Below are 25,888 nucleotides of genomic sequence, written 5' to 3'. Positions count from 1 at the left end.
TGGAACTTCCAAACAATTACAATAGTAACATTAAAGATCATTGACCACCATAACAAATATAATGATGAAAAATTTTGAAATATGGAGAGAATTACCAAAATGTGACACAAAGACATGAAGTGAGCAAATGGCTGTTGGAAAAATAGCACTGATAATCTTGCTTGATGCAGAGTGGCTTTAAAAACTTCAATTTGTAAAAAATGCAATAAAGCAAAGTGTAATAAAATGAGGTATGGCTGTATATACGATCTTCAATATTTAATAAGCATCTTAAATGTGCCAAGCTCTACTAGGTGCTGAGTTTTCAAGTAGGAAAAGTATAGTTTCAGTGAGTTTCATGGCAGCAGATAATGCCATAAAATTACAATACAATGTAAAAACAATCATGAAATGTATGCCTGGGATGTCAATCATTCAGCCTCATTTTCCTCATCTGTAAACCGGCACTAATCTTCTACATTGTGCTTAGGGTTTGCATGATATGAGGTATGGACAACATTAGGTACGATGCATAACACAAAGTCTTTAGAATGTCATTATTAATAACAATAGTTGCAAAGATAATAATAAAGTGGTTGTTATTTTTAACATTAGTATTACTCTTATCTCCCACATTCAATCTGATTGATCAGGCTGTCTGGAACATTGATAAGATAATTCAGAAACTTACTACGTCAACTAGAAAAGAATACTGTGATGGATGCCAATACTAGAATGGGCTGGAGGAGGAGAAAGCTTTGCAAGTGTTAAGGACCCTTGACACACACAAACACCTGCACTACATTTGCAATGTAGTCCTCTCACTTAGGAATGCCACGGAGTGCATAGGACGTAACTGACTTTACATTTCGGGGTACGGGGGAACTGATGCCATGTTGTAGGGGCTTGTGTCCCTCTGTGAGTTTCAGTCTTGTACTACTCTGAATCAGAAACCCCAGATGTGTTTTTAAACCTAGAGAATCTTAACAGGTCAGGTAAAGCTGGGTGTGGGTGAGTTCAGCTACCAAAATGAGGTCATTCCTGCCTAAGGCAGTGACAGAAACTCTAGGGCAGTGGTTTGCCCTCTTTCCATGATAAAGCTCTCACTGATCGGTAGCAAAATGAGAATGATAAGGACAATGGAGAGAGGATTGTCCTTAATTTAAAGGACTGATACTGTGTTCTTTCTATTTTGTGGGTGTTAAAAAGTCACCCTTTCATAGAAAGATGCTCTCAAGATTTCCCATCCTGATTTGGGCCCGAAAATGTTCAAAGTAGCATAATACTTATTTCTGTAAAATCTTATCTAGTCCCAGGACCTTAAATACCATCTATGTGCTGATAACTCCTAAATGTATATCTAGTAGCAAAACACTGCTTTAAGCTTCTGATTCGTATTTCTGCCTACCTTGGTTATCTCAGAGCACCTTAAACTGACAATCTCAAAAAGAGACCCTTGATTCTCCCTTCCTGCCTGGACCAGCTCTTCTCTTGGTCTTTCTGTCTCAGGAAATAGTATATTAAATGGCAAGTTGCTCAAACTAGGAATCTAACAATAATCCTTGATGCCTCTCTCCCTTTTCCTCCACCCTCTTGTCTATCAATGCATCTCAGCAATTCCAGTTTCAAGACATTCCTCAAATCCAATGATTCACCATCACCACAGCTGTCCCACTGTCATATCTATGCCACTGAAAGTTCGTCCCAAATGATCTCACTTCTTCCTTTCCTGTTTCCCTCCAATCCACTCGCCAATAGCAACCAGAGGAATCTTTTGAAAACTTAAATCCTGCTTTTAGAATCTTTAATTACTTTCTTTTACTCTTAGCATAAAGTTCAAATTCCTTCCCATGGCCTACAAGGCCCTGCATAGCCTGAGATCTGTTACATCCAAGCATCAGGTTTAAAGAGGATGAATTCCCTGACCCCCTCTGTTCATATAAAGTTAATGTACTACATGCTGACAGAGAAATATGCTTATTTCCTTAAAGGCACCCTTCTCACTGTGAATTTTATATCTCTTAGTGTAAGTGATTAACAACCATCTCTGCCTCCCCCAGCCTGTATGACACTTGAGGGTGCACTGTCTAGTTTTGTTTTTCATCACGTTCCCAGGGCATACTCTAGTAGCTGCAGGCAGCATGTGCTCAACAAATGTTCACGAATGAATGGGAAGGAAGAAAAAATTTAAACATCTTTAGTTAATAAAATAAAAAAGTGACCACCCTTTGTAGGACTCCAATTAATAATTACTTTTCCTGGTGTCTGAAATCCAAAGATCCGAGAATTACTGCTCTGTGGTTGAAAAAGGTACATCAGTTTGGGCCCCTGGAATACAACGGCTTATGCGAATGGCCTTTGAGAGCTTGTGGGAGGTGTCAGTAGGGACCAGGTAAAGTTGGGCTGGTTCTGCTCTCTTTGGGATAGAGCAGTTTCTTTGGTCTAATTCTAGTTCTGGAGCCCTGGAACTCTGGGGAAGGGCTCTGAAACTCTTAAGTAAGTGCCAAAAGAGGAAAAGGATAAAGGAATGTGGTAACCACTCCAAGTTTAAACTCTGCATTTTAGAAGAATTTATTTGCAAGTTTTATCTGATGTGCCTGATAAAGTCTAAAGATAGAAAAATTTATTTATGGTAAAACCTTGCCCACACACCAATTGGCTATTCAGTATCCCAAGTCATAATATGTGGCTATAAATTAGAGAAGCAAGATTCTCAGCCAACCAGTCAGGTTTGTATTCCCACTGGCAGCTTGTGTTGTGGCACTTGGATTGTTCCATCAAATAATTTACTGAGATCCAGATGCTCCAATTCCTAATCTTTCCTGAGTGAGTGGTTGTCAGGTACTCCTGTCCAAACACAAGGCAGTTGGTACTTAACTGTAAGCTCCCACACTTGTCAAATGATCTCCAAAGACTATGAAATTGCTTGTCATCTTTGTCAAAATTACATATGGGTGAGATATTGGCTATCTGTGTTGTCATTAAAAACTCAATTAAAAGAAATTCTAAAATCATTATCAACTTTTTCAGACATGAGTTGTCCTACCAAAAGCAAACTGTTTATAGCTTAGGATTTTCCCAGCATTCAAAAGATGACAGAATTCCAGAATAGGCCTAAGGAAAGGATGAGATCTGGACCAAGGTGGCAGCATCCTACGGAGGACAAAAGCAAGACGCACACAGTGATATTACCTGTCAGGTAGCAATTCCTCTCTTCCCAGCATTAGTATGTGTAACTGCAATTCTCTAATTAGATTGTATCATTTCATTAACATTGAGGAGCACTGTCCCTAATGAGTCTTTTCAAAATGAGCAAACAGGAGGTAGCTTACCATTATGGCTCTCATTTTCACTGTGCCTATCTACTAGATGAATATTATTGGAAAAAATTAATTGCATTACAGTGGGTGCCACTGAATGTAAGCACATTGGGTCCTTAGGAAATGATTACCCTGAGAGGCCGATCGCATTAATTGAGTGCAGAGAGTAGGCATCAGTGATGAGAGCAAAGCAAGTATGTGTGCGTATCTGAAAAGGAAACTCACCGTTTTACAGCCAGATAGCTGAGGCTGGATGAGAAAGTCGCCTCTGCCTGGAGATAGTTAAACCAGGCAGTTTCTTCAATCAGAGCATAAATTATTAATAGTAATAAATTCAACAGCAGCCTCCATTTATTGAGAACTTACTATGAACCAGCAATAGCACAATAGCTAAGCCCTTCAAATTCATGCTTGCACTTAATCCCCACAACAGCTCTAGGAGACATGTGTCACAGTTTGTAAGTGGTAATCAGGAAGCAAATCAGTTTGACGCTAAGCCAGCACCCTAACCATAAAGCTGTACCTTTTAGATACAGACTCGATAGGGATTAGCACCTCTAGGGTATTTTTATTATTAGCCCAGCCATCCTATCGGCCTGGGCACAGCCAGTACATCTGGGATTAAGGTATCTGGATATGACACTGAGCCCAAGGAGCTCCTGTGGGTATTTTCCCCTTCCATCCATTTGGAGATTGTTTGGACATAATGGAAAACACCATTTTTTAAAGAAAAAAAATGGATTAGATTTTGCTTTTGTGATTATAACACAAATAGCAGTAAAGCCTGATTTTTAAAAGAAGCACCCATTCAAATTTTCCTTTCTATTAAGGTAGAAGGGGTAAGCATTACCCCTAACCTGTAGCTTACAACTTCTAAGGAACGGAGGTAATACATACTGGAATGTGCCGCGTCAGGAGAGGAAGCACTTTTCTTTAGAGAGCTGCCTGTGGTATACCTGCTCTGGGGGCAGCTCAGAAATCTTCACTGGCCCAGTTACGATTTCCAACCATGTGATTTTCACACCTTGTGCTTCACTTTCTAACAAAGTGAAGATGTATAACTAGAGCAGAGGGTGCACACTGATGGAGAGCGGGAAGGAAGGCTGACTAGTGGGCGGGGTGGCTCAGCCATGGCAAGGCCCCTGGTAGCCAGAGTGTCCATCTAAAGGGCAGATGCTTCTGGGAAGGTTGGCATGGTTGACTGGGTATCAGATATTTAGATCTTTGAATGAAGCAGTTTATAATACACTTGAATGCAGACAATCAATGGATATTTTAAAGGGAAGATGTGTGTGTGTGTGTGTGTGTGTGTGTGTGTGTGTGTGTGTGTGTGTGTGTGTGTATGTGTTGGGATGGGGGTGGGAGGGAAATCCAGCACTGCTGGAGAAAAGCTTCTCCGTGGAGGTGGGAGAGGAGCAGCATTGAGAGGGGAGTTTTAATGGCTGGTGGGAGAGCAACCCTGAAAAGGATGAGGAAGGATCTCTGGAGATCATTGTGTTTGGTCTTTAGAGGAATGAGTAAATGCTGGTGACCTTTGTCCTGAAGCAGTGAAGTGTGATCGACCTCCCCACCTCCACTCCCCCATCACCCACTCTCTTCCTCCATCCATACTCCCAGTCTCAGAGCTTTAAGAGATTGAAGTCCTTCCTGCATAGGGCCGACGTTTCTTATGTATCCCATCCCATCCATCTTTCCCACTTCCTTTGGGAACATGCTACCTCATATTTTTCTGCTTTCATTATTTCTGCTAGTATTTCTACCTTTCCTGTTTATTATTGGCTCCTTCTCTTCATTCCTTCCCCCAATGCAGGTACGCCACAGGTAGCTCTGTAAAGAAAGGTGCTGCTGCTTCTGACACGGCCTATTCCAGTATACATTACCTCCATTCTCTAGCTTTCCCTTCAGCCTTAAACTCTCCACTGTTAAAATGACCTGCTTCCAACCCTGCGTTTCCCCTCACTGCCATCCTACCCCCTCCTTCCTCCCACCCAGAATTCTGTGCAGAGGAAGACCTGTGCTCGCTGTCGTCACATTCATTCCTCAACTGATTGCAGTTAGCCCTGCGGTGCTTTGATTAAGTCACCTAAAGTCATGGCTTTCTCAAGTTTAAGGATTCTTTTTATGTCTTTACATTGGATTTACTGCTTTCATTTCCCTTTTGGTCCCACCACTTTCCTGACCTTCTATCCCCCTAGCTTCTGTCCCATGACACCATATTGGGTCCCTTCGCATCACTTCACTGTCCCCGCTAGGGTTTTGGCTTTCTCTGTCGCCCACCCTCTAAAAGCTGCCCTTCCCAGGCTTTTGTCCTCACTTCTCTTCTCTGAGGGCTTTGGCCACCACTTAAATGCTCAGACTTACAAATCTGAATTTCCTACTCAGATCTTCTGTTCACAGTTCAGGGCCATATATTCAATTGCCTCCTGGACACCTTCACTCAACCTTGAGAAAAACATGATTAAAAAAATGAACATATATCTTATGCCCTATACCTGATTCTCCTTCAGTATTTTGTACATAAACTGTACTACAAATCACCCAGTCAAACTATAAGCTTCAGGGGTCATCCTCACCAACTTTCATGAAATTAATTATCATACATTGTCTTTCTTCACTACTTCTCCACTTTGTTCTAACTCTCTCTGCCTAAGTTCCCACTGTCATTCTCTTTCACCTGGACCACAGTAATCCTCTCCTCACGGCTCTCCCTGACCCTCGAATCCACCCTCCATACGCCCCAATGGTGACCACATTATGCCCTGGCTTCACTGGGTTTCCATCAACAGCGGGATAAAATCTGAACCTTTAACATAGTACACAGGCCTTCTGTCATCTGACCTCTCAAAGACACATCTTTTGCTATTCTTTGCTTGGTATTTTAAGCTCTAGTCATATCGATCCCATTACTGACTCAAAATACACTATACTATTTTTAACCTCAAGTCCATTTTCATGCCATTGCCTCCTCCTGAGACTCCCTTCCTCTCCTCTCTTCTCCCTAACTCCCTCTGACCTCCCTGACTCTAAAAGTTTAGTCAGGGATCCCTTTCTATGCTGCCAAGCACCTGGCATATATTTATCATTGCACTCACCAAATACCCTGACATTCTCTGTTTACAATGTCTCTTTCCCCAACATAATTATAAACCCTCAAGGGCAAAGATCAGTACTATTATTTCTTTGACTCCTCAGTGCCTAAAACAGTTCCTGGTATACAGTAGGCACTTCTCTGATTTTTACTGAATGCAGTAATAACAGAAGCAAACATGTGTATAGGACTTCAGGTTTTCAGAGCTCCTTCCAACACTATCTCCTTTAGTTTTCATGGCAACCCTTCTTGGCTATTCAAAATGCATATTTTATTTCAGTTCATACCATGTGGAAATAAACAATAGCTTTAGTTGAGAACTACCTGAGAAACACAACCTAGAAAGATGTTATCAGAACACAGCCCATCTTTATTTTAATAAGAAACTATGGTACTCACCCAAATATAGTTCATGAGTCAAAAAAACAAAAACAAAAACATGAGATTTTTTTAAAATCCCCATTCACCAGTCACCATGCAAGTTCAGTTTACTCCAGTATTTCTGAACTCTAAAACAGTGATTCACAGTCATTTCCCTGTGCTGTTGTTGCTAACTGAACATTTTGCCTACTTATTTCTCCAAACTTTTAATAAGAGCTCTTACTCCTTTTTTAGTTAAAAATTTTCTAGTCCATATGGAGTCCCCAGTTCTCATTTTGTATTTTAACCTGATTTTTTTTTAACTTTTAGACTGCAGATGAATTCAGAAATTGGATTTTGTATGTAAAAGTATTAAATTGAAATGCTGTTTAAGACTTCTTTTACCCAGTAGAATAGAATAAAATAGTTATCAAATGTTGTTTGCTCTTGAAGCAAATTTAGTCAAGTTATAATACTTGTGGCCCGTAACCAATACCGCTTAATGGTTTTTCCTTAAGACAAATAGATTTACCTCTTGACCTGGAGAAAAAGAAGCCTTCTGGCAACAAACAAGCTCATGATTTAAGTGCGGTTCAGAATTTTAATAATGGTTTGTTCAATATTTGAATTCACTTCCCTTAAAGATAAGGGAAAGCAAATTAGATTATTTGGTTACTGTTTCCCTACTATAGGAAACAAAACCAACTGCATAAGATATGAATACATTCATATTCTGTTTCCATTTCTAAGTGACTGCTCTACAGAAGAAACAGTTGTTCTTCGATAGATCGCAAACAGAGAACTCAAGATTCTTGTCCTAATCTTTATTAGCCGCTACACAATCCTGAAGGACAATATTCCTTTGCTTTACTTTACAAAAGCCATGAAAATTAGAACCTGCCCATTAACAGAAAGACAACAGATTGGGCCTAAAAAAATCAGACTGTTGTCTGATGATTATTGTCCTATTAAAAAAGCTATTAATTTCAGCAGTGATACTAGAATTCCTGAGGCTTTTTTTTTTTTTTTTTTAAGCATGTAAACATGAAGACCAGACTTCCAAATGCCAGACAGGAGATTGCTGCAAAGGCTAGCAGATTTTCTTGAATTTATAAAAATAAGAGTAAACACTTACATATCACTTACTCTGTCAGACACTCTTCTAAGCTTTGCAGGTAGTAATCATTTTGTCCTTCCTACCATTCTGGGAGCCTAAGATCAGAACCCATAGGACATGCTCTCACCTCTACCCAACATTACCTCTCCCAGGCTCCACTGCCTGGAGTATGATTACTCTGTATTCCATGCAGATGAGTTAATATTAAAGACTCTCTTCATGTTGAAACATTTTAGTGAAGTCACAGATACTTGGCAAGTTAAGAGTGGACTAAGGATTCAAGCAATCATTCAGCTTAACCAAGGTCCTACCTAAGCGTCCGGCACCTAGTTGGTGGCAGATAAGAAACTACAACATAGAACCCTGACCCCTGGATATGCTTCTATTCCATGTTCCTTTTCTTATGTGAAAGGTGAGGCACTCATCTGTGTCAGATGTATTTCCTGATCCCCTACGACATGCCGGGAACCTTAGACACTGGAGATATGGTTAGGAACAGAGGAACTACCTACCCTCGTGGAAATCATGCTATGCAATTCACTAAATAAACAAGGATTTACAGAGCACAGATTATGCACTGAGCTCCAATGAAGGGCTGCAGAGGTGGGGCTGCGTGGAACAGGGGAGGGAAGACCACAAGAAACAGTCCCTGACTTCCAAGGCATTACGCAAAAGAAGAGGGGAAACGTGAAACACTCATAGGAAAATACAAAACAGTACAATGAAGAGCCCAGTTGCAGGGTAAATGAATTCCAAGGGATTGCAGAGAAGGGGTGATCCAGAGAGCACGAGGGATCTGGGTGTGTGTCTCACGGAGAAAGCAGGGAGGTAAAGGCAACGGTTGCCTACCATGAGTATGCAGCAGCCAGCTTTAGAGATGGGGGTGGACTTTAAAGGCATAAGCCTGAGTGGAAAAAGTAAGAGATACACAAAATTTAATATATGTCATTTGTGTTAAGCCAAATACCTGTACTCATAATTACTTGGTAAATGTGTATGCAATTAAAAAAAGATGCATATAAAACATAATAGAATGCCTGCAGCACGCAGAGAGGGGAAAGGGATATGAATAAATATAATAAATTTATTAATTAATTTAAAAATAAGAGCAGGGCCCTCACAGACCAATGATGAAACTGTGACATGATTTTAACTCTCAGCCATCAATTCCAAGGAAAAAACTTACGGTGGCCTGGGATAGACAGAGTAGAGCTTCGTAGGATGTATAGACCATGTTCAGGCAGACAGAAGAAAGGAAAAAGGTAATATGGGTGGGGGGACAGTATGAGAGGGAAGAGACAATTATGCCTGGAAGGGAAGGTGCATGTGGAAGGGGGTGGAGGAAATATGGGCAGATATGTGGCTTGGGTCTCTTAGGGGAAACCTCAGAAGTCAGGCAGAAGCCTCAGAGCTGATGGTAAAACACATAAGCCGGTGAGTGATGCAGAGAAGGAAGACTAAGGAAGGGGAGCCTGCCAGCAGCCTCGGGAAGAAGGACCCAGATGCTGAAGCACCTAGGAATTCAAACTGGGGAATTTCAAATGTATGTGGAATCTTAAAAAAAAAAAGAAGAAGAAGAAAGAGGACACTAATGAACTCATCTACAAAACAGAAAGAAACTTGCAGACATAGTAAACAATCTTATGGTTACTGGGGGAAGAGGGTGGGAAGGGATAAATTTGGGAGTTTGAGATTTGCAAATGATAACCACTATATATAAAAATAGATAAAAAACAAGTTTCTTCTGTATAGCACAGGGAACTATATTCAATATCTTGTAATAACCTTTAATGAGAAAGAATATGAAAACAAATATATGTATATATATATGCATGACTGGGACATTGTGCTGTACACCTGAGATTGACCCATTGTAACTGACTATATACTTCAATTAAAAAAAAAATATGTGTGGATGAGGACAGAATGACTGGTGTCCAGGGGAAAGAAAGAAAGGTGAAGAAGGGACACACACTGAGAAGACCACAAAAATGCCTCAGGGAGGTACTAGCTGGGCTCTTTGTGCAGGACATTTTTGAGAGTTTGCTTCAGAGTAGTCGTGATTCCTGAAAACAGTTAAGTGGGTCACTTGCTAAGCTTTCCTTAGTGGTAGATTAATTAGCCAGCTGTAACTCCCGGATCTCTATTTTTAAATAACGACTTGCATAAATCTCTGAAGACAAGAACTTGTCACCAGTATACAGCACATTCCGGCAGCTGCAAGTTATTATGCCCAGTGGAAATTAAATATCTTTTAGGGAAATCAGGCAAGATCTCATGACAAATATGAAATTAACCCCTGCCACCTCTCTGCCCGACTCATTTCTTCGCTTGCCTGCCATCCTAATAAGGAGAGTCTCTGGGGTCCTGAAATGACAGCAGAATTGGCGATATTTTAAAAAGGCATTATTCGTCTACTGAGCATTAGTGAAAGATAGAGCCTTTGTCCTTGGCTGAGCTGGAAGCTCTGGAAATCAAACGTTGATAAAAATACACAAGAGGCTCCTACTAAAAAACTATTAACCCATGGTCAGACAGAAATACTTATAACTCCAGGGATGTAAAGAAATAAACAAACAAGCCATTTTATTTATCATTTTAAGCATCTGGTTTTCTCTGCTTAACCACCTCAAGTTCCCACTTTTTTTTCCTTCTGACCAAATGTGTCCTCATCTGCTTACTATACCTCTTTATTGACCAGCTGCAGGTTGCAGACGACATGTGACTTTTTACTTTCCCCCTTTCACTCCCTATTTTGCACAGTAGGTTTGGGTTCTCGCAGTCTGTGGGAGATACTAAACACTGCGTCCTCAGGCAGAGTGAAAATGGAAGAAAGAAAGAATGACAAGAGCTGGCTGTAAGTAATGCCAACAAAGCTGCATTAGGAAGGGTCCTGAAGTCTGGAGCTTTGTTGGGTACTCAGGTGCTACTTGTAAATGGGTGTTTAATAAAATGACACTCAATACTCCCGCCATCATCACCAAGTGAGGAACTTTGGCCATTTTCAATAAAAGACAGAAGTCAGGCATGGTTTTGGCAGGAAATCTATCCCTGGGTGGGTGAAAAGGGAATCCTCAGGTTTCCCAAGTTATTGTAAAGACTCCATAACAAATCTCTGATTTCCCACATGAGCACCGACCATCCAGAATCCAGGAGGATAAAAAGAAGTAAGGCCTGCATATAGATGACATACTGTCAGGTCAGAGGTGGGTGAAGCAGAGGGTATCAGTAAGGACATGAAAAGAGACGGAGGTGATGGGCATCACAGCACCCCCGCTTGGGAGGCCCACTACTCAAGCCCTCTTCTGTGCAGTTGGGATCTGCTGCTCCCTCCTCGGACCCCGCCTTGATCCTCCTGCCTCCCCTTAATTTTCCCCTCACTCCAGGATGTCTCTGACTCCCACAGGGAAGGCTGCAAACCCCACCGCTGCCAGGCAGCACTGTTTTCCTTCTATCTGAGTCCAGACATGGCTGCTGGCTTTCACCTTGACCTTTGACCTCCTTTGTCAGGAAGTTAACATGGTTCCTGCCTCCAGCTAAGGGTTTCCAACATTGCTGAATGGGAGTCTATCTTATCAATTATGTGAACTTCAGACTTTGGCATAAAGGTCATTATTGTGTTATGCACCTGGAATCACATTGTAATGAGGCAAATCACATTCTCTTACAGTCAATGAGGGGGAAAACAGCACACAAAATGGAAATTACTCCTAAAATGACCTTGCTGGATTTCTGCATCTGGCTAGCAGAGTCTATCTCCATACATCAAGGAACTGACGTGGCAGTTTTGTCATACAACCAGGCACCCCAATCCCATGTTAGCAAACATGCTCTTGTGGAACATATGGCATAAGCCCATTAATTGTGTGCACAGTTGATGAATTCCCAGCATAGCACCCGTGATGTTTACCGATTCACTGCCACCCTGCCCCAGGCTGCTTCCAAACATGTCAGAAAAATAAAATGTCATCCATATTTGTATTCAGAAATCATTCCATATTTATGCATGCTAATAAAAACAAAAGCTTGCTTTCTGAGGAAGGGGCAAGCTCCATAATCCATTTTCTGAGAGGGCCATGTGTCTGACACGTTCTGCAGACATTGCATTCACTGCAATAGCAGCTTGAAAAACGCAGGTAGGCCGGCTCTGTGGCTTCTCACCCCTTCCTATGCCGAAAGCAGCTGAGAGCAGACAGCTATCCAGGACTGCTGAGAGAACCTGCTCTCTTCTTCTACTTAAACAACTTGCCTTAGATTGTTTCTTAGTGATTGAACAAATATTTAATGAACCAGTGGATGAAACAGCTATGCGAAGAGCTGTGACTTCATGGTGCCCTAAACTTCTCAGCTCCTTTCATTAATCATCAGCTCCCTCTCCAATTCTTCAGCCTTGTTCTGTTTCCTGGAATATAGCATTTGAGTTCAATAAATAGGACATGAAGTTCTGGCTCGGAAAATCACTGGTGATGTGATTTTCATGAACAAATCACTTAAATTCTCTGAGCCTCAATTTCCTTATCCATAAAATGGGTGAATTACAGCATTTGTCTTGTAAGGATTCTCTAAGCTGCAAGAGACAAACCCAATTCAAACTACTTTAGGAGAAACACAAAGAATAAGTGTATTGGCTCTTGTGGCTGGGAGGGATATTGAGATATCTGACCAAATCAAAGGATGGGGACCTGGGCCTCAGATGGATCAAGACAAAGCCACCAGACTCACTCCCTCCTCCAACTCTCAGCTCAGCTCAGCTCTGCTTGGCTTCATTCTCTCCTGTTGCAGCCACATCGCCTCAACTTGGCAATGAACTCCGTCACTTTTAAGTCTAATTTCACATTCTTTTAGCATCATGAACCTGGAGGCAAAATTGTTTATTCTTCACTTTCAAGTCAATTCGTTCTCTAGTATGCCACGGGAGGCCTGAGATCGGCCCTGCTGGTTCCCATGTTTACCTTAGGATGAGAAGTCCAGTTGACCAGGCATGGTGTCGTGCCTGCCCCTGCATGTAGGGTGAAGGGATGCTAGAGTGAGTTACCAGAAGAAAGGGGATCAAAACCTTGCTGAGCAAATAAAGCAAAAATAAAAGCTGCCGCTGTCCTAACCCGGCTCACCAGGTGGTTGTGAGCATTTAGGCACACGGCAAATGCTGAATAACTGTGAGTTAGTATTATATATAAATGGGCTTTGTAAACTGCCAACTGTCATTACATGAGTCCTAGCAAAAGAACTACCAATCCTATTTACTATTTATCTATCTGAGGGTGGAACCTCCTTAGGCCAGTAATAATGACAATTATAATGATAATAGTTAACATTTAAGGAGCAATTACCGCACGTCAGGAAATGCTTTTCTGAGTACCTTATATATATCAGCTATGAAATAGGTACTCTCATTGTCCCCAGTTGTTACAGAAATAAACAAAAGCAAAGAGAGGTAAAGCAACTTGCCCAGAGTTACTTAATCAGCAGTGGAATGAGGGTTTGGCCCCAAGGAGTCTGGGCTAGAGTTCACACTCCCAACCACCAGGCCTCACTGTTTCTTGTACTAGGAGTATGGGCTGTAGGTTGAAAAGCAACTAATATTTTGCATGGTGTCTTTCCCTTGATGCACTGAGAACTCCGTGAGATTGGTAATTGTGTCTTTCTTACTCACAGTTGCATAAATATGTCGCTCTTAAGGTCTACATGATGGGTGTGAGAAGAGTGGAGGTAATTAGGATTGGGCTAGACTTTTATTTGAGTGCCTGAATATCATTCAAATAATAGTGCTTTTGAAAATGAATATGCACATCCATTTTTCTGAAAATTCAGAAAAGATGCATAATATTCAGGTGCCTAATAACTTGGCTGCTAGTTAATCATGCTTGACACTTATATAGCACTTCACTTTTTAAAATCATTCTAGAATATGTTAGTTCATTAATCCCTACAACATCCGTGTGAGACAGGGAAGGTTCCTGAACCTGCCTCTGATCTCCCTACCATCTGGGATCTGAATCCTTGGTGGACTAGGGAAGGAAGAAAAGAATCGGATGAACCAAGCAAGGAAACAAACACACACTGCCAAGAATGTCAGACAGGTGGGCAGCGAGTGAGAAAGGAATATCCTCCGCTTTTGGAGAGTTTTGCCCTTGACACATAAACTTTAAATATACAATATCCATATAATAATTATTATTCACTTCTGATTGGTTAAAATGTAAGAAAACAGCAATCAGTCCACTTCAAATGCCTGTATATTAATCATTTCCATTGATTAAGATTTGCTTTTAACTAAATTTTCTAATTCTTATATGTATATTCCAAGTCCTGTTTCCCACCCCAAATCTACTTTTCTCAAAAAAGATCTACCTGATGTTCACATCTGGTATGGTTTTGGCGCTTCTCGGTATAGATTCCTTTGTGTTCTCTTGTCATCTGGCTAACAGCTGCTTCTAGAATAGCACATGATGCTGCGGTGATCCCACCATCACCTGAACAAAGACGTCCTTGGCCACTGCTTTTTCACTTTTATGTTGTGACTACCCCTGTTTCGCCTCAGACACGAACACTGATCACCACTGACAACCCAAAAAAGTAGAGAAAGAAAGGTAATAGGGCTAAAATACCATCCTAGAATGCTTTGGAGCCACAAATAACACTTTAAAAATTATTGAGAAGGCATTCCCAATAAAAGAATGCCATAAAAATCAGACAAAATGGAGGTCAGCATACAGTACTGGTCAGTAAACAATCATCTTACTTCTAGCATCTGCTCATCCTGCTTTCTCAAGATACTGAGGGTTAAAGGGAAGGCAGTTCTAAGATCAGGGAGACCTGGGTTCAAACTGATTGAACTAATTACTGTGTGATCTTCGGTGATTTACTCAACCTCTCTGAGTATGTTACCACAGGATAACACCAGAACCTACCTGGTAGAAATATTACAGATTAAATAAAATAATTCAATCATAGACTTAGCACAGTGCCAGGGATATAGTGAATGCTCAGAAAGAAATATTACTGTGTCCAGAATTCTTTGATATTTTTACATTCAATTCTGAGGTGTGATACTGAGGCTTCTTTAAAATGATAAACCCAGGGATTCTAGATAATGACTGACTGTGTAAGAGGAATACGTTGTGGTCTGTGTTAACACATAATGATCTTTATCCACCCAGGCTAGAAACAGAAATGTTCTGAATCACCCAAAAGATCAGATACTTGCCAGCAGTTAGCAGATTAATATGCAATGCTGACCCTGGGCAAAGTCAGGGAATAGATGATGTGTCTGTGATGAGCCTGTGTTTTCCTGCTTGTGCCCTCTTTCCTCTTCTTGAGATGTTATCCTCACACTATTTTATCCGGAGCAGTTGAGGCGCTCTCAGATGCCTTGGAAGTCCCAACAGCTAAATGACCACTTTATCTGCTCATGGGTGCTACTCAAGCAGCTTAACGCTCTCAAGGTTACAGATGGTAGCCTCTGTCCATTGCCTATAACCACGTTATTAAGCTGCATGAGTTTTCAGCTCCTTTCCCTTCCTTTGAACAGCTACAGACATAATCCATGATAAAAGTACTTGATGGTGTCTCTGATTACCCACCAGCATGGGACATGGCAAGGAAGTTGAAGGTTGTGGGGAGGTGTTATCAAGTTCACGGGTTAATTTGCATTGGTACAGGGAAATCTGAGCAAACCTTTTTAGAATCAATCCACTGGGGGGATATATAGAAGGAAGCATTCAAACCACAGTGCTCAAGCAGAATGAACACTTATTTCACAGACACAATTACAACTGCCAGGGGAAAAAATTTTCCCAAAACTATTTAATCTCTGAAATGGGCAATAAGCTTGTCAGCCTCTTGGGTATTTCAACCTTGGTGCAATGGCTCATAGCAAATCTTTCTATGACCAAAACCCATCAGATTCATCAAGTGTCTCCATTCTCTCACAATAAAAGTCTCTTAAGGCTCTGAGGATGAGGGAAGCTCTGTGTGTGCAATATATGCTTCTCTCTGTCACCAGTGCAAAACCTGGGCATATGATAGAGAAAGGAGACTTGAAAAATGAGGATGTTCGTCTTGCAAGTGTTTGAGATGCTATTTCTAAAGGCAATTTCTCCTACAAATCAAGAAGTCTGATTCAATTCAAGTCCAGTTCAAGCCTGTCTTCCAGAATGCCTAGTAAAAATCCTCAAAAACATGACCTGTATACTTGTTTTTGTCTCACTTTCTATCCACCCTCCTTTGCACCCCGTTAATTCATTATGGCTATGAAAAGTATTATCAGTAAGACTAGAATTAGCAGTCAGACAATTTGCTAGAACTAGACATCTTTGTCCCTATCATGTCTATTAATGACTGCAACATTATAAACAATAAAGTTTAATTAGGAATTAAAGTGTCTACAGCAATTAAATATGAAGGGAGTATTAAAAAACACAGCAGGCACGATCATATTTTAAAAGCATTTAAATTGCAAATCATGTTATTGACAGGACTTTAAAAGGAAATTTTGTGTTTGGGAAAAAAAAGAAAGAAATTTAAAGTGAAGTGTTGACTCCATAGCATTTAGAGACAAATAAATATTTAGGATGGATCAATTTGCAACGATGAGCAGATGCTTCAGGAAATACATAGAGCTAATTGGAGCTGTCCTTAATTTCTACCTCACTGAGTCAATGAGGAAAAAAAATCAACTTAAAGGATTCCAGAGTAATGACATGACTCATTAGTGTTAAGGCCACTTCAAATTAAAGGATTCATCTTTGGTTACTGAGAGAAGAAAATTATTAATGAGCTTCATGCATGAATATTTGGAAGGGCTACAGCTCACTCTCTGGGCATAAAACTGTCTGAAGTTGTAACCACAGAGTTTTAGGTTTCTGAGACATGATTCTAAAAAAATTTGCCCCACTTTGGTTCCATAGTTCACTGCTTGATAAACAGTGCTGGAAATGGAAGTTGTGTGCCCACTAAGCCTCTGAGGAGAGCTGGAAATGTTGTAAACTATGGGGACAGTGTCAATGCTAGGAAAAAAGGCAAGTTCTATCTTCATGGAAAGACATACAAAAGAAGAGGGGAGATGAGTGTTTATTCCTCCAAGTTTATGCTATTCCAAAGGACAGCAGGAGCAACTTCAGAACAAAATGGAAAGATGAAGAAAGGTCAGACATCTCTTTCTGAATGTTTTGAAGCACCACACAGCGTCGGCATTTGTCATTGTTTTTGATGTTTGTTCTTGAGCTTGAATCTTGACCGTCTTCTGTTTTTAACTCCATCACACATTAGGTGTACTCCAGAGACGTGTCCATTTGAAACCTCTGGAAGTAAAATTCTGCTGTTTGAAGGAACTGTGTTGAATGAGTTGTCTTATAACTTGCAAACAAGGTATATAAATAATAGTCTCATGAGAAATGAAATATATAGGTGTAAAGTCAAAGCAGAAGTCCAGAATATGAAGATTACAAGGGACTGGGAAGTTTGTAGCTAGTGGTGCTGCCTCCTGTGCCAGTTATAAGAAAGACATTAGATTAATGTTCTCTCTACTGGGTTTGAACACTGTCAAAACAACTGGGCATTTGTTCAGTGGCTCACGGGATGACCTATGCCCATAACTTATTTCTAAGTTTAGGAAAAAAGAAACAGAAACAGATCTTTTTGGAATTCCTTTCTAATGGCCAGGAATTGTGGTGATTTTATTTTCTAGAATTATGTTTCCTTCCTCCTCTATTGTTGAATTGCAAAGGAACAGAAACATGGCATTCCCAGTTGAAGTCTTCAAGTTGACAGTCTGATACTCTGATCTATTTTTATTTACTTTAAATTTAAATTCAGAGGCAGTGTTCCTAGATGTCTTCACAACAAGCTTGCAGGCCTGTGGGAAATACTCCCTGGCTCCTCTGTTTATCTAAAGTTTGGCCTCCTCATTATAATCAGTTAATATTTCAGAGAGTTAATTTTTTCTGAGGTAGGAATAGATGTCACTTTCTGGAAAGTCATTTACATTGCTATTCATTTTCTTTTCAGCGACTTGTTTATGATTAAAAAATGCACTGATGATTTCATAATGAGAGCATATTATGTAGAAGTAGAAATATAATCTTTGAAAAGTATGACTTTTTATGTTAGGTAACATTTCTTTTCAATTTTCTTTCTCATGTGATTTTTTTTTCTTTTCTGAAGGGAAATATAAATGTTAGGAGAGAAAAGAAATATATATCAGGATTTTTTCTATATTTTTTGAACTACTATAAAATCTTAAGGGACCAGATGATTAAAGTTCTTCATTTTCAAAGAATTCTCTTTGAGAAAACCCAGAAGCTAGAGACAAATTGTTTTATTATTGTTTAAGTTTTGTTTAAGGGCATAGAAAATACCAGGTTCTGTAAAGAAACAAAATACTTGGCTTATATTTTATACAATATTTTGGATTTTTAAAAGCAACACTATTCAAAATGTGAAAGATGTCAATGAGGTCACTGACCCTGAACATCTGAGGTCATTTGCTCACCTACAAAATATTCATGTATTTAACAAGTAAATGATGAGCACTAATTACATGTGATTACATATGCTAAGTACTAAGGCAAGTATGAACATGAATAATGTAGAGTTCTTGTCTCTGAGAAATTTTTAACATAGTAGTAGGGACAGACATAATCAGATAACAGTAATATGGGGCAGAAGGTTCAAAAATGTTATGGGGTTTCTAGTTCCAATGGCTTACTGCAGGTACTGCCTTTCTTCTCAAACTACTTCTGATGTGACCTCATAACAAACAATCATAAAAACATGGTAAGACTGGAAAACTGGGCATCCTAACAGCAGAGCAGTATACTGACAGAAATCTGGGAAGACATAAATAAGAACAGATTGACAGGTTTTTCTGTCCCATGTAGAGTAAAGTCATTTTTGGTAGACCAATTCACCCGCTGAAAAGAACTGCCTTTTAAAAAAGCAAAATAAACACAAAACTCCTCTGTTTAAAATATATACAGAAGAGACTCTTGGAAGGGTGTCATAACAATCTTCAGCTGCATTCTTCCCTGGAAAGGTTTGCTGACTCCTGCACGCACAGGCTGAGGGCCTGGGCTGTCACTGTGCACGTGGCCACTGTTGAAGACAGAAAAACCAGTGCATGTTTTGGCATTTAGATGAGATGGACTCATAAAATTGGGTACCTGAGGGGCCTCAAGACAGAAGTGACTCCTCCCTCAAAAATATTCGCCAAAATTTGAAAGTGTATAAGATAGAAGACTAAAGAGCTCAGCTATAAACTCGGAGAAAAAAAGTGGGAAAATCTGTAGTCTCCTGATGCTGAGAAGACAGACCTGCTTTTGACAATGGGCCTAGTGAATACAGCAGGCTCTTAACTGCAAGCAGTGGAGGTGTCCAGACTGGAGGCAGGGAAATCCAGCAACAGACTGAGTTCTAGTTTACTAAAAACTTCAATTGAGCCTTAAATTGGCTCACTCCTGAATGATTTAAGAGAGCCCCTCACTTCACCTCGCAGGGGAAAAAAGAATCCTTTTCTGGTGCAAGATCACAATATCTGAGACTCCTTCAACACTTATACTAAATGTTCTTCATTTATTAAACTCATTCTAGACATGGCAAAAGACAGGACTATATGTCCAAAAACCAAGGGGGAAAAACAGGCAACAGAAATGGATTCATAGGTGATACAGATACTGCTGTTATAACATAAAGGCTATAAAATAATTGACTAATATAGACAAAAACAAGAAAAATATGTAGAAAAAAAGATAAATGTTGGAGAATTTTGCCAGGTAATAAGAATTTGAATCAGTCATGTTACATTAGTTATATACATTATATATTATACATATATATATATACACAAACATACATATTATATATATATGTATGATTCTCTAATTTATTCTAGGGATTTATCCTTACACAAATGTGACAGCTAGCTAAAAAAACACTACACAGGGGAAGTTTTTGTGTCTTGTACTGGAACTTTGTGTCTAAAGGTTAGGTATTTGGGAAAGAAAAGACAGATATAAAGTTCAGGAAAATGAGGATAAACTGGAATCTAAAAGAATGAGTAGGATGGGGATGGACTAAAACCCATGCCAGTCTCTCACTGCCTCTAATTTTACTGACAGTTGTCATGCACATTAAGTTCTTGCCCCTCATCACAGTTGGACACACATTTTGCTGAGGATTCAGATAAGCTGAAAGAGGAGCAGTAGTTGAACACCTGGCTGCTGCCCAACACCCATGAGGTGAACAAACAGATCAGTGACGATGTGTGTGAGATGCAACGGCATTTGATGTCACTGCATGACCTTCTAAGCATAAGTCTATATGACTACTGCTTCAGTTCTCGCTTCCAAATCTCATACACAATGTCTTTTGTGCCCTACTTGAACTCAAAACATGTAAGCAAGAGAATTCTTGGAAATGCAGTTCACTCTAGCTTAATTGACACAATAAAAATCCACCAAAGAATCTATACAAAGAATTAGATAGGGGTTGCAGAAGTAAAGTGTCTTATCTTACAATCAGAACTAAATTAATAGATATAACTCCAAACTGGACAGAGTTGAGGGAAAACAATAGTGAAATTGAAGACAGTCGATGGAAAAAATCTAAATGGAAGCACAGAGAGATCAAAGAATTGGCAGGGGGCAAGAACAGATGAGAAACAGCATAGCATATATGTAATTGGTATATCACAAAGAGAAAAGAGGGTTGAAAAGAAATAAAACTTGAATAGATAACAGCAAAAAAATTTCTAAACTGAGAAAAAATATCAATTCACAATTTCAAAATTCTCCGCAAACTACAAGCAGAATAAATAACTGTTGAAAATCATTAAGGTACATAATTTAAAAATGACTTAAAAAGAGATAAATAAAATAAATCTTAAGTGCAGTCAGGGGAAGGAAAAGACAGTCTTCAAGGGACCACCAATAAGAACACAGTTGGCTTCTTATGTAGGTTATGAAAGCCAGAATACAATGGAATAATACCTTAGAAGTGCTAAAAAAACAAAACAAAACAAAAAAAACAACCCTGTCAATATAGCATTCCACACCCAGTGAAAATGTACCTTAAAAACAAAGGAAATAAAAACATTGCCAGAAAAAGAAAAGTGAAAGTATTCGTCGTCAGTAGGATTGCACTGAAGGAAACAGTAAAGAAAGTTTTCAGCCAAAGAAGTATGGTCAGAGAGGAAAATATGAAAATGGAGGAAGAAATTAGGAATGACACAAATATAAGTATGTGGGTAAATATAACTGAATATAGATGGCACAAAAAATGGTTGTGTCTGGGAAATTTAAAATATACGTAGAATTAAAATGTGTGACAACAATAAAACAGAAAGGGTAAATTTTATTATTATGGAAGAGGTAAAAACAATCATTTGTATTAGTCTGTAATAAGTCATGGATGAATATTTTGATCTCTTTACTATTAAAACTGTTTTAAAATATAAAACTGATAAGATATTAGATAGAAAAAATTGTATGACAAAAATCACTTGATTAATCCCAAAGAAGGCAATAAAAGCAAAAAGCATGAAAAAAAAAAAAACCTCAGATGGGCCAAATAATAAACAAACAATAAGAAGGTGGTTGTAAACCCAAGTATATATTAACTATAAATGGACCAGGTAGTTCAAGTAAAAGATTAATATTTTCAGGCTAGTTTTAAAAAAAGACATGTGCTTACGACAGTAAGGAGGCACCATGTACCATGTACTGTGTAAATACTAACCAAAGAAAACTGGTATAGCTATACTAATATCAGCCAAAAAAGCCTGAAGGCAAAAAGGATTACTCGGGCTAAACTAGGTCATGTTATAACAAGTGCCAGTCCACCAGAAAGACATAATAATTCTAAATCTAAATGCATCCAACATTCAGAAAAACCATAGCAGTTCTCTGGAATCTATAAGCCATACAGATAAAAGAGACAGCCTCCAAAACAGGAGAAAATTTCCAGAAGAATGCCAACTAAACATAAGATTAGAAGTGGTAATGAAGGCTAGAAGTAATAGACCGTGGATGATAGGTCAGGTCATTTTGATCTGTGTGTGTGTGCGTGCGTGCATGTATACTATGCCACCCCTGCCCGCTCTTAGAGCAGCCAACTCCAGTGTTTGATTCCAGGATTAAGCTCCAAGTATGCCTATATAAAGTGGGAATTCTGAGAAACACCTCTGGTAATTTATTGTTTCTTGTGCCAAGGTAAGAGGCTATGAATGATCTCTAAAGAGGGCTTGACTAGTTACATGTCTCTCTTCCCTTGCCTAGTCCCTGGAACCAACACTCCCATTATCAGCGCCCGCATTTGCTGCTAGCTCAATAGAGATTCTCATTTGTGCTAAGTAAACAAGATGTCACTATCAATACTTGTCAATCAGGATCCTCAGACAGAAATATGAGCAAACATGCATGAGGGGAACTACAGCATGAAAAGAGTCACTGACTCAACAAACAGAGGAAATAACCACCAAGGAAACAGAAGATAACAAAGGAAACAAGAAAAACAAGTATGTATATTATACATATACACACACATTTTTTAAATCTCATAAATATTTTAAAAATATATTATCTATTATAAAAGTAGCTGGCTGCTATGAAAAATAAATGAGTAGAGCTCTTGGAAATTAAAAACAGGATTACCATAAACTTAATAAATCAGCAGAATGGTTGAAAACTGAGTAATGAACTAGAAGATCAAAATGAGGGATTCTCTTACAAAACAGTACAAAGGACAGAGTTGAAGAGTATGAAAGAAAAAGTGACTCTTGGAAAATGAAAGCCCATACTGAGTATTAATAAAGACCAAGGAAACAACTAGCCATAGCTGCATGACTGTAAAGCTGCACTTTACAGAAATCACTACCTACATGTGGCCATTTAAATTTACTTTTAATCAAAATATAATCAAATTAAAAATTCACTTCACCAATCTACTACCCACATTCTAAAGGCCCAAAACCACATGTGATACAGGTGGCTACTATTTTGGACAGTACAGTGAATAAAGATGACTTGCAAAGGAACAAGGAGCTAACTGATGACACTCTCTTCATCAGAAAATTTAGATGCACAGAGGTTGTAGAACAATGTCTTCAAAAGTTTTAAGGAAACAAGATTTTCAACTAGAGTTTTACATTTAAATTATTTTGTAAATGTGAAAACAAAGTTGACATTTTTAGATACAAATCCTCAGGATATATGGTCCCACAGGTGTTTTGAAGGGAACACTTGAAAATACGCTCCAGAGAAGCGTAAAAAAGGATGAACATTTGAGATATAAGAAAAGATGGTTAATAGCTTAACCAGGAGGCATGTTGTTAGGTCTAAAAACAGTTGGTAATAAGGCTGTGACACTTAAGGCAATTTCCAGGATAATTACTAAGAAAATTAAAAAAAAAAAAAACTGAATATATAATTGTTAACCATTTCAATAAATATAAAAAGGGGCAGGAGGGTGAAAGGAACTTGAAAACATACTAAGAGTCTAATTCAGGAGGTTAACTTTGAAAAGTACTTAATGTTAACATACAATTCGAAATTATGTTTCTATAGCATACTTAAACATATAATATAGGAGAAAAATTGATGCATAATTACTAAAGAAGGAATGAAGAAAAACTCAGTAAAATCAACTAAATACAGAAAAGGAGAAAAAAGAAACCATCAAAATATAAAAGAATAAATATTTCAGTTACAATAATGTGAATTAATTAAAATACTTTATTTAAAATAGAAGTTATATGGGGCACACAAATAGTTTCAGCTACATGATCTTCACTACAGTCAAACCTGTATTACAACAGCACAGAATATTTGAGCATAAACTTTCACTAGTAAAGCAAGACTGCCCCTAGCAATTGTAAATGTACTTGAGTTTATTTTTTTAAGGTTATTTTATTTTTTATTTTTTATTTTTTCTACTGATGTATAGTTGATTTACAATGTTGCATTAACTTCTGGTGTACTGTACTTGAGTTTAAATGAAAAGAATTAAAAATGATTACGTACTTAACAACAGAACATCAAAAACATAGGTAAACTAATTAGAATTGTATAAGGTGGAATAAATAAATTTACAATTATATTTGAACATTGCAATTGCATCTCTCTCAAAAATCAGCAAAATGAAGTTGTCATAAATAAATAGGTATTCAGATTATTTGATATTCAAAATTATCATGTATTTTAAAATATATACAGCTAGAATTTCATATCAATAAACAAAATGACCCATTTTTAATATCCATAGAATATTTATAAAAACTGACTAATAAAGCCACAAAACAAGTCACACATTTTAAAAAGTAGAAATCACAGTCTCCATTTTCTGGCTAAAAAACAAGCCACCCTTTCCTGCAAAACAAAGAAAAACAATAACCAGAAAACTCTCCAATTATAAATGCAAAAAACCTTTATTTTTAATAAATCTCAACTTTAAGAGGAAATCAAAATTAAAATCAAAGTCTTTTAAGAAGTGAATAATATATCAAAATGGCCAACCCAAAGATAAAATTCAGTTTAAAAAGTGTGGCCTTAAATGTCCATTAAAAACAAAAATATGTAGAAAATAATTAAATAATCAACTTAATGTAATAAACAACAAAGCAACAAAAGAATATTAAAGGAAGGACTTAATAAAAGTAGAAAGTAAATATAGCAGTAATTGAAGGTAAACCTTAAAAAAAACAGGATTGATGGATCATAGCAAAAGCTGAATCTTTGCAAGAATAAATAAGATCTATGAAAAACCGACAAGTTTAATGAAAAACTACATGAGAAAAGTTACGTAAAAATAAAAAATAATTAACTTTTTTATATGCCAAAAGTAAAATATTAAGAGCAACTTAAAAAGTCATATTCACCAGAACAATAAAACTATAAAACACATGGTTATAAATCTACATAAAATGTGTAAGACCTATATGAAGAAAATGATAAAATTTTACTATACAACATAAAAGGAGATGAATAAATGAAGCAATATATCAAATTTGGGGTGAGAAGAGTTCATATTTAAATGTACTGATCCTCTCAATATAAATCTACAAAGTTAATAAAATCTCAATCACAATCCCATGGTTATTAATAAATTTAAACAGATAATTACTTAGTTTATACAGAACAATAAAGTACTCAAGAATATCATGGAAAACTTTGAAATTAAACCATAATTAATTGGGACCTGTCTCATCAGATTATCAGATTTATAAATAAAATGATAAATGGACTTAGAAAAATAGACTGAAAGCTTTTATTATATATTTTTTAAACTTCTATATTGAAAAAGCTACCATAAGCAAAGTTAAAAGATAATTAGGAGGAAATACCTATAACATGTATAATGTACAATGGCTTATTGTTCATTTTGTACAGAGTTCTTTGAAAACATTATAAAGACAAGCAGACACTAGAAATCTAAACAAAGGACCATTCACAAGAAAAGAAATACATGTGGCTAAGAAATTTAGGCAACATTCATCAATCTCACTAGTATAGAAGAATTGAAAGTAAAATAAAAAGAGAGTATATTATTAGAAAGTAGAAAAGATTGACAGTATTTTTGAAAATGTGGTGAAGCACAAACTCAGATACTATCCAAGCATACACTCTTTTTGAAGCACTCTGTCAGTACATAGCTATCAAAATATAAAATGCACATACTCTCTGACCTAGCAACCTCACTTCTGGGAGTCTCTCCTATCAAATATCTTGTGTTTATACAAAAATCATATACACTCAGCAATAGCCAAAAAAAAAAAAAAAGCAGAGAAGATTTTTTTCAATTGTCATTTGTAGAAACCTAACACAATTAGTTTAAGCAAAAAATAAACAAAAACAAAAAGGAAAAATCATATATCCATTAAAAGCAAACAACAGGAGAAAGAAGAAAATTTATGTATATACATATATCCATACATGTATGCATGGATATGATTATTTATAGATACACATATATGTATATATATGTGTATATATGTATCGATATTCTCAAGACATTTTGTTAAATAACATTTAA

At 37.9% G+C, this 25,888-nt stretch overlaps 1 protein-coding gene across 12 annotated transcripts in view; it reads right to left on the bottom strand.

Annotated features, from left to right (window-relative positions):
* Nucleotides 1-25,888, bottom strand: part of ST6GALNAC3 (ST6 N-acetylgalactosaminide alpha-2,6-sialyltransferase 3) — a 545,718-nt gene that overhangs the window by 135,100 nt on the left and 384,730 nt on the right. The window contains exon 4 of one of the 12 annotated variants that reach the window (XM_014561170.2): nucleotides 23,575-24,225. The exons of the other annotated variants lie outside the window; for them this stretch is intronic. Coding sequence (XP_014416656.1) covers nucleotides 24,204-24,225 — 22 coding nt within the window. The 3' untranslated portion in view covers nucleotides 23,575-24,203. Of the gene's footprint in view, nucleotides 1-23,574; nucleotides 24,226-25,888 lie in introns of those variants that run through there. 12 annotated transcript variants of the gene reach the window in all.

This window comes from Camelus ferus, chromosome 13 (assembly GCF_009834535.1).
Source record: "Camelus ferus isolate YT-003-E chromosome 13, BCGSAC_Cfer_1.0, whole genome shotgun sequence".
Classification (NCBI taxonomy): Eukaryota; Metazoa; Chordata; class Mammalia; order Artiodactyla; family Camelidae; genus Camelus; species Camelus ferus.
Note: the sequence above shows the minus strand (reverse complement) of the source record. Positions and strands in the feature narration are given on the sequence as shown.